Source organism: Fukomys damarensis, unplaced genomic scaffold, assembly GCF_012274545.1.
Source record: "Fukomys damarensis isolate Sample0158 unplaced genomic scaffold, DMR_v1.0_HiC HiC_scaffold_15, whole genome shotgun sequence".
Lineage (NCBI taxonomy): Eukaryota > Metazoa > Chordata > Mammalia > Rodentia > Bathyergidae > Fukomys > Fukomys damarensis.
This window is the reverse complement of record NW_022900927.1, coordinates 4,408,702-4,417,651: the sequence shown is the minus strand read 5'-3', so window position 1 is coordinate 4,417,651 and position 8,950 is coordinate 4,408,702. Positions and strand designations below refer to the sequence as shown.

The 8,950-nt window shown below is 55.5% G+C and overlaps 1 protein-coding gene across 2 annotated transcripts; it reads left to right on the top strand.

Moving 5' to 3' along the window:
• Positions 1-2,158: 2,158 nt before the first annotated feature.
• On the top strand, positions 2,159-5,268 carry Aqp6 (aquaporin 6). Of its 2 annotated transcripts, XM_010623650.3 has the most exons (4): positions 2,164-2,950; positions 3,640-3,798; positions 4,063-4,143; positions 4,780-5,268. In XM_010623650.3, exons 1-4 carry the CDS (start codon positions 2,558-2,560, stop codon positions 4,975-4,977), a joined length of 831 nt encoding a protein of 276 aa, XP_010621952.1. In that variant the 5' UTR covers positions 2,164-2,557; the 3' UTR covers positions 4,978-5,268. The 2 variants fall into 2 exon arrangements, with proteins under 2 accessions (XP_010621953.1, XP_010621952.1); XM_010623651.3 differs by lacking the exon at positions 3,640-3,798 and having other exon boundaries at positions 2,159-2,950.
• Positions 5,269-8,950: the final 3,682 nt, after the last annotated feature.

Genomic DNA, 8,950 nt, shown 5'->3' with positions numbered 1-8,950 from the left:
TGGAGTCCGGGAAAGAGGCTGGGGCTTGACGGCCATGTCCAGTGCAGTCTCTGGGGGATGGAGGCCACCAACACACAAGGCTGTCACAGCAGGGGTGAGAAGAGCCAGGGGCAGAGGAGGCCGGGGCTTGCGGGTGAGAGGGAGAGGGACAAGCAGTACACACCTGTGCCGGCCAAGGGGGAGGAGGGCCAGAAAGGGAGCTGGAGAGGTCTGCACACTGGCTTGCTTTCTGGGAGGGATGGAAGGAGTAAACCTGCACTCCGCTGCCTAAGAGCCAGCGTGGGGCGGGGGCGGGGGGTGCGAGAGAATGGGAGGGGTCTGAGGAAGGAGGGAGGTGGAGTAGACCCCGGAGGGTGGGAAGATGGCTGAGCCAGATGGGCTCTGAGAGGACGGGAATCAGCAGTGCAGCCGGGGCAGGGTGGAGAGAGCAGGGAGCTAGGAGCCGGCACTGGGGCACTGGCCGGAGCACGCACAGCTTGAGATGCCAAGGGGTCCTCTGGAGAGGGGAGGAAGAAGCCACGATCGCTAGAGGAGCAGAGGGGTGGGAGCGGGGTTGTACTGGGAGAGACGGGGGAGGCAGATGGCAGAGCCTGTGTGCAGAGAGGATGTTTCCCATGAAGACACCAGAGGGCTCCGTCCCAGGGGAGGACAGGTATTAGGCAGCATGGATGAAAGTCATCTGGGAGGCCCAATTTTCATTCATGCCCTTATTCGACAGTCATTGTTCGAGCACCTACTACAGTCCATCCTATGCAAGGCACTACGGGCAGAGAGGAACAAAATGTGCTTCCTGCCCCCTAAGGCGCACTGCCATGTCGGGGAGACTCCCTGTGTGACCGTGTGAAACTGTCCAGGCGGGGCCTCCCCCGGGAGAACAGCGCCATGCCCTAGGAGTGGGGTAGGAGTTTCCCGAGCTGAACAGGGAAGAGGGGAGAGCATCCTTCCAGGAGAGACCGGCAGAGTTCACCTGGGAGGCCAGAGGGCAAGGGCTCAGAAGGCTGGCTGAGGGGCAAGGGGAGGCTGGAGGAGCAGGGTCCCAGAGGACTTGTCAGCCAGGTGTGGGGCTTCCAGAGGGATGGGAGGCTCTGTGGGGATTTCAGCAGGGAGCGGCAGATCAGATTTACATTTTGGAAAGATCACTCAGGCTGCAGTGTGGCGAATTGATTGGAGTGGAGCAGAGACTGGCTAAAGGCTTCAGGGTGGCAAAAAGAGGGCACCGTAGAGACATATGTAGGGCCTTAAATCAGCAGGGCTCAATGCTTTTATTGTATGGGGGAGGGGGAGAGAAGGGTTGAGGGTGCTTCCCAGATGCCGCCAACACTACAGGGTGAGCAGGCGGCCAGGAGTGCAAGGAGTGGGGGCAGGAGAGGGAGGATCTCGTTTTAAGACAGGTTTCATTTGAGGACCCAAGGACAACCAGCAGACATCTATGGGCAGGTAGATATGGCCAGGGACAAGGTGAAGGCTCCCAGATGTGGGTATTATTTCAACATCTCCGCGCAAATTTTCTTAAAAAGGAAACACTTTTCTTTTTTTTTACATTACTAGGGATGAAACCCAGAGCTTCATGCATGCTAGGTAAGTGCTCTGCCACTGAACTGCATCACCAGCCCTTTCTCTTTTCAGCCAGGGTCTCCTTGTTGCCCAGGATGGCCTTGAACTTGTGATGTTCCTGCCTCAGTCTCCCCAGTACCTGGGATTACAGGTGTACCACCACGCCCAAGAAGGAACAATCTTTGGCAAAATGTCTTGATGGAATGCTGGGAGGTAAAAGGAGAAAACCTAGGCATGGGTGACCTTAGCCACAAAAATGGTTAAACTGCCTAACGTAACAAACAGGAATTTGGAAGGCGCTGAGAAGGGGGTGAGCAGAGAGGAAGGGGCTCAGAGGGGGATGTTCCCACTGGCAGACAGCCCTGTGTAGCATCTGGCACAGGGTGAGTGGCTCCACTGTCCCATGCTCACACCCTTAGTAGAGCTGACTGTTCACATCTGCATTCTGTGAGTGGGGGAGAGAGCTTAATTTCACATCTGGGTTTATGGGGTGCAGAATCGGCTCAGCCTAGTTGGAGGCAGAGCCTGGAGACAGAGGGCGTTAGGAGAGCGGGAGCCCTCAAAGCAGGCCTTGGGCTTGGAGGGTCTCAGTGATCTTGTGCTGCCTCCTCTGTGCCTGCAGCCCTCAGGCTAGACCTTTGTTGGTAGCAGGAGTTGGGCGGGCAGTGGCCTGGAAAACCTTCTGGGAGGTTCCAGCTCAGCTCCCAAGGACGCTGCTTTACCCACCCTCCATCAAGTGAGCTCAAGGTGAAGCAGGCACGTGAGCACCAGCCCTCCCATGCCCACCCGGACGTGCATAACCCCGCCGCAGGACAGGCCGTGTCCTGCCAGTGTGACCAGCTCCTTTCTTGGGGCAGCAGAGCCGTGGAAGAGCTGCAAGTGAGGCTGGTGAAGCCGCCACAGTGAGGCAGCCAGAGTTAGGCAGCGACAAGAGACCAGGGGAGGCAGGAGAGAAGCCCCTGAAGAAAAGGAAGGTGACAGCCAGGGCACCAGGCAAGAGGGCATGGAGTCAGGGCTGTGGAACGGGGCCAGCATGCTGATGCGCCGGCTCTGGACAGCGGTCAGCAAGGCACTGTTTGCCGAGTTCCTGGCCACAGGACTGTATGTGTTCTTTGGTGTGGGCTCCGTCCTGCGCTGGCCCTCAGCACTTCCTTCTGTGCTGCAGGTCGCCATCACCTTTAATCTGGCCACAGCCATGGCGGTGCAGGTCAGCTGGAAGACCAGCGGGGCCCATGCCAACCCTGCTGTGACGCTGGCCTTCCTTGTGGCCTCCCACATCTCCCTGCCTCGGGCTATGGCCTATGTAGCTGCCCAGCTGGCCGGGGCCACTGTGGGGGCTGCCCTGCTGTACGGGCTCACTCCTGGAGACGTCCGAGGGACCCTTGGGATCAATGTGGTAGGTGCAAGGAGAGGCGTCTGGCAGGTGCTTGGCACCGTCGGGGCCAGGAGGGAGTCCAAACAGGAGGCAAGGGTGGAGGGCCAGACCTGACAGTCCAGCCGTGAGTTCCACACCTGTTCCCAGGGGGCCCTGGGACCCAGGGGAATCAGAGGGTGGCTTTACTGAGGCAGGTCAGCAATGGGAGTGTGGTGTGAGCACAGACGGAGAAGGGAGAAGGACCAGACATCTAAGGACAGGCACAGCCAAGAAAGGGCTGGGACTTCGGGCGGAGGGAGGGGCTGCTGTAGACTCTTGCTTCCTCCTCAAGCTGCACCCATGTCCTCCGCTCCCCCGTTTTGCCCAGGTCCTGCCCTTCCCAAGTGCCCCGAGGCCTGCCCCCACTACCTCCCCAGCCCCCTAGGCATCTATCTCTGCTCCACCTGCTTGCCCGTCTCCTCTCTCCACTCCTGCCTGTCGGTCTCCTCCCATTCTACCCTCAAACATGCACCCCCAGCATCTTGAGCCTTCTTTCCTCCCAGTCCTGAGCTCCTGTGTCCACTCCTGAATCACTGGCTCCAGTCAATCAGCAGGGCAGGAGAGGTGCCACGCCCTTCTGTGGGGAGCAAGTATCCCGGGATATGAACCCAGGGGTTCGCCATCCTGTGGGCAGAGCCCATGTCCACTCCTGCATAATCCCCTCTGCCAAGGTCCAGAACAGCACCTCGACTGGCCAGGCAGTGGCAGTGGAGCTGATTCTGACCCTGCAGCTGGTGCTCTGTGTCTTTGCTTCCACGGATAGCCGTCATACACTGGGTTCCCCGGCTGCCATGATTGGGACCTCTGTGGCGCTGGGCCATCTCATCGGGGTAAGAGGCAAAGGGGACACTGCACAGCTGCACACACTGGGCCCTTTCCGGGGAAGTCTTGGGGCCCTGAAGACCAGGAAGTTTCTCTCCCTGAGTCCCTCATGTTTTGGAGTAGAGATAGCGACCCATACCTCACATCCCAGGCCCAGGATATGAGGCAGTAAAGTGGGGCTGGGGTGAGGGCTCTGAGCCAGGGGAAAGGGGCCTGTCTCCTCCTGGGCTCCCCAAGCCTCCTCTTACCCTGACCCTGCATTTGCTCCCCAGATCTACTTCACTGGTTGCTCCATGAACCCAGCTCGCTCCTTTGGTCCTGCAGTCATCATTGGCAAGTTCGCAGTCCATTGGGTGAGACCCTCTGCTGACCGCCATGGGGAAGGGAGAGGGCCTGGGCAGAGACAGTGGGCCCAGTGGGTTTTACTAGCCTGGGTACACAGAGACTTGGGGAGACAAGCCCCACCCCAGGCCATCAGACCTGGAAGGGCAGAAGGCTCGGAAGGTTGTACTTCTTTCTCTTCACCTCCAGTAGCCCATGGTACTTAGTGAACTAGGGAGAAACGGGCCAGGGCAGGAGCTGCAGCCTTGGCCCAAGCTTTCTGTTCTGGCTATTTCTTTCTTCACTTTCTCCAGCTGGACCAATTTTCAAACTTGAATAAGGAAAAAGACATACAGAAATAGACACACATACCAGCAGAGACAGAAACAGCAGTAGCCAGAACTTGGCTGAAACGGGGAAGAGAGAGGGAAAGGCAGGAGCTGGAGAGGAGCCTGGCCTCCCTCTGCCCTGCCACGGCTTTGAGGCTGGCTGCACGGAAGGCAAGGTCCCTTCATCTCGTAGGCTCAGGAGGTAGTTCTCAACTCCCATCCCGGAGGCAGTTTGGGAGCTCCTGGGAGACTAAGTCCACACTAGGGAGTGGGCAGGGTCCCGAAGCCACCCTACAAGTCTGATGGCTCATGGATGGGTACGCGCTTCTGTCTCCTCAGATCTTCTGGGTAGGACCCCTGACAGGGGCCGTGCTGGCTTCGCTGATCTACAACTTTATCCTGTTCCCTGACCCCAAGACTCTGGCCCAGCGCCTGGCCATCCTCATGGGCACCACTGAGGTGGAGAAAGTGGTAGAGGTGGAGCCTGAGAAGAAAGACTCTCATTCCAGTTCAGGGGAAACCGAAGTGAGCGTGTGAGGCCACTGCACAGGGGCCCTGCGGGCGGGCAGCGTGCTTGCCTGACCCGACTCGTGCTTTCCCAGTGAGGGGACGGGAAGCGGGGAGTAGGAGGCTTGGTCGCTCGTTCTGCAGGGTGGGCTGGGTTGGGGGTGCCAATCCCTAACCCTGGCATTACATTTCTTTCCTTTTTAAAAATGGCAATGGCAATGGAGAGCTTCACTCACACTAGACAAGGACGTTACCACTGAGCCCTTTTTAGCTTTTTTTTTCTTCTTTTGGTACCAGGGATCGAATTCAGGACCTTGTGCTTGCGAGGCAGGTGTGGTGCCACTGAGTGAGCCCTTTTTATCTTGAGATGAAGTCTTGCTAGGTTGTGCAGGCTGGCCTGGAACTCACCGTCCTCCTGCCTCAGCCTTCTGTGTAGCTGGGATTATAGGCGTGCTGCACATGCTCGTCTTCTACATGTATAGTTAGAATAAATCTTGGAGTAAGTCTATCTAGTTGCCTTCCACTAGGCCTTCCCCATTTCCTAATGGGACAGAACAGAGAAGGGCACTGGTCTGCATGATGCTCTCCCTTCTCACACCCAGATAGACTCAGTGGGGGTTCTGGTCCTCTAGATCTTGTCTTGGGGGAAAGGAATGACAGCCCTGGAAGTCATTCTTCTTGGACTCTAACCAGGGGACCTTAGAGAGCCTTTAGGGAGTGGAGGAGGACAGGCTTCCTGAAGGATCTGGCTCAGAATGGACCCTGAACTCCTCAGAGGGATCCTCTGCCCTTGTGGGTAGTTTGGGGCTGTGGTTTCCTTACAGACTTGGGGCTTCCTGAGGACAGAGTTCACCCTCCCAAGGGTCTTCACCCCTCACTCCTTCCGGTGCTCACAAGGGTGCCCACTCTTGGAAGGAGCTGACAGGAACCTTCCCTCAGCTGGCAAAGGGCAGGATATAGGAAAGAAGCTTTGTCCCAGGGCAGGCTGCCCACCAGAGTTTGCACCAGGCGGAGGAGCAACCCTAGGGGAGGAAATCCCCATCCCTGCCCTCAGCTCATGGCCTGGGCCACAAGAAGCCTCTCCAGCCTTAGCCTCAGCATCACAGGATTCCCAGAGAAGCAGCTGAATAAGACCTAGGGACAGTGGAAATGTGGAAATGACCCAGGAGACCAAGATTCAAGGATCAGAGCCTCCAAGGGACTAAGGTGTCTGAATTGGTCTCTTAAAATTTAAAGGTTGCTGCAATCTACACTTGGAGTCCTAACTGGATTTCAGCTTCCTAGCTGTAAAATGGGCACAATCTTCCCCCAGGACTGCTGCGAAACAGCAAGAGATTCGAAAATGTTTTTTGGGAGTTAAAATGCTAGAAAAACCACCCCAATAAATGATGATTATTGTTGCTGTTAGTGTAATTACTGGGTTTGAATACAATTGCTGTTGGTAATGTGAGGGAAAAGGAAAGAAGGGAGAGGGAGGGAAAAAAGCAAGATTTGCTGTCTGTAGCTGTGTTTACTTTAACAGGGCCCCTGCCTCCTTCTCTTTTGGGTCTGCTGAGAGTGGGGGCTGGGGGTGGGACCCTGGAATGAAGAGACAAACCAATAAAAGTCAGTTCTTCTCATCTCTATGGTGCCCATCACCATGGTACCCTGAGATGCAGCAGCCAAATCCATAAAAAAGATAGGTCCTCTTGCATGATGTCTCCCAAGGGGCTGAGGAGGAGGGGAGGGAGTACCCAAGGCTTCCAAGGGTGGGGTAACAGGCTCAGCCTGTGAGCAGTGCAACGGCTGAGTCCCTGGTGCCTGTGGCCCCAGCAGCCACTCTACACTCCATGCTGTTGTCAGTACCAAGCACTTGTCACATCTCTCCACCGGGTCCCAATCATCTGTCTTTGTGATCGCTCAGAGCCCAGGGCTTCCTGTGCCCTTTTCTTTTTCTGTGCAGGGACAGCTATGTGTGTGCGTGTGTGTGTGTGTGTGTGTGTGTGTGTGTGTGTGTGTGTGTATGAGTGACTTGCTGAAGGTGACTCAGCACAGTCACAGACACCCCTAAGATCTCCCCAGCTCCTAGCAAAGAAGTTTCTAGAGCTCCAGGGGGGCTTACAGAAGTTGCAGCACAGAAAGGAGGCAGGAACCAGCCGGCTGAAGGGGTGCTGAGTTCCTGCAGTGGGTGCTTAAGCTTCTTGACAAATGACCTCTGCATCCCCAGAGCCAAGCACACACCGAGTGCTCAATAAAAGTTTGATGAATGACGGGGGCTAGGTGTCTAGGGAGGGGCAGGAGGCAGTAATTGATCAAGAGGAGGAAAATTCAGGGGTTACAGCTCCCAATGAGCCAAAATGACAGCAGCTGAGAAACCTCTGCTTCCAGGAAGGGGCGGGAAGAGGGCCCTGGCCAGACATCTGAGTCTCCACCCACCACTCAGGAACAGCCCTGGCAACCTCTGTCCCAGAACACACAGGCCAGAGGCATTTCAGGGAGCCACAGGCCCGCCTGTTTCCATTGACAGTTCTTGAGCACTGTTCCATGGGCAGGGTAGACTCGACCTAGAGATAAGCTTTCTGAGACAAGAGGAATTAGGTGAAAGGCTGAAGAACATCAAAGGTTAGATGCAGAAGTAAGTCACCAAAGGTTAGCTTCTCCTTCTCTGGAGCTCTTTAATAGGACAGCGGGCCATCTGTTGGGATGACGGAAGGGCTGGCCTTTATGAGCTAAATCTCAGCAGTTCCGGCTGGGGAAGCAGGTTCACTGCCACAGCCCCTGGGCCTGGTGGGGGAAGACAGAGCCCCAACCAGGCGGGCCCTTAGTGTGCATTCTCTTCCTCCCCTTTGTCAGGGGAAGTTTTTAATTAATGGTGTGTAATCTGATCTGGCCCTTCTCCCTGCTGAGCGCTGCCTTCAATCAGTGGAGCCATCTGCAATCGCAATTCATAATTCTCCCAAAAAGGAGGGGGACTTGGGATGGGTGCCTTGGTGATTAATACAATTAGCCTTTCGTGTTGATGATTGTCTTAGTGGGAGCAGATGATGTGAGCTCAGAACGTAGGCAGTCGCTTCCAACTGTGGCAGAGGCTCCCAAGCTGCCCAGGTCTTCAACCTGCCGCCTCCAGGTGTAAAAAGGACAGGACTAGCCAGGGATTTAGCTCAGTGGTGCTGCCGCCTGCCTTGCAAGTGCAAGGTCCCCAGGTCGATCCCTGGTACCAACAAAACAAAACAAAGCAAAACAAAACAGGACGGGACTAAACTGTGCCCGGGGTGGTAGTGGGGGCTATGCTCTGGGACACATTTAGTCCCTTGGGGCCGAGGGAAGAGGAGGAGCAGCAGGGTGATCCAGAGGCTTTGACTTTCCGAAGAAAATCACTTTGATGGAAAGGATTTTGTGCCATCAAGATTTTTGAAAAAGAGCCAGGGATTTAGCTCAGTGGTTCTGCTGCCTGCCTTGCAAGCGCGAGGGCCTGAGTTCGATCCCCGGTACAAAAAAAAAAATTTTTTTTAAAGCTCACAGAAAAAAATAAATAAATAAAAAAGATCACAGAGGCATATAGTAGAGGTTGACGGAGTTAAGAGCTGTGTGTGTGCCTGGAGCAAATTACTTAAAGATCCTGGGCCGCACTTTCATTTGGAAAATGGGGCTAGTTAAGAGGCTGCCGGGCCAGGTGTGGTGGTGGTGGTGGTGGTGCACGCCTGTCATTACAGCACTCCGGAGGCTGAGGCAGGAGGATTGCTGTGAGTTCGAGACCAGCCTGGGCTACATAGTGAGTTCCAGATCAGTATGAACTACATAGTGAGACCCCGTCTCAAAAAAACAAACAAAAAAAGAGGCTGCTGGAAGAATGAAACATGCTTAGCACCATGCCTGGCATATGGTTGGATCTCAGTCACTGCTATTTGTATCCATCATCACAGCACACTCCATTTCATCTGCAACAAGCAAGGCTGATTTCCTTGCGGTTTCCTCTCTGGCCAGGGCTGTTCCATTAGAAGGTATCATGTCCTTCCCCTACTAG

Coding starts and splice junctions, on each gene's coding strand:
- Aqp6 (XM_010623650.3), top strand. CDS start 2,558: ATGGAGTCAGGGCTGTGGAACGGGGCCAGCATGCTGATGCGCCGGCTC. Junction 2,951..3,639: donor GGACCCTTGGGATCAATGTG/GTAGGTGCAAGG, acceptor CCCTCTGCCAAG/GTCCAGAACAGCACCTCGAC. Junction 4,144..4,779: donor GCAAGTTCGCAGTCCATTGG/GTGAGACCCTCT, acceptor CTGTCTCCTCAG/ATCTTCTGGGTAGGACCCCT.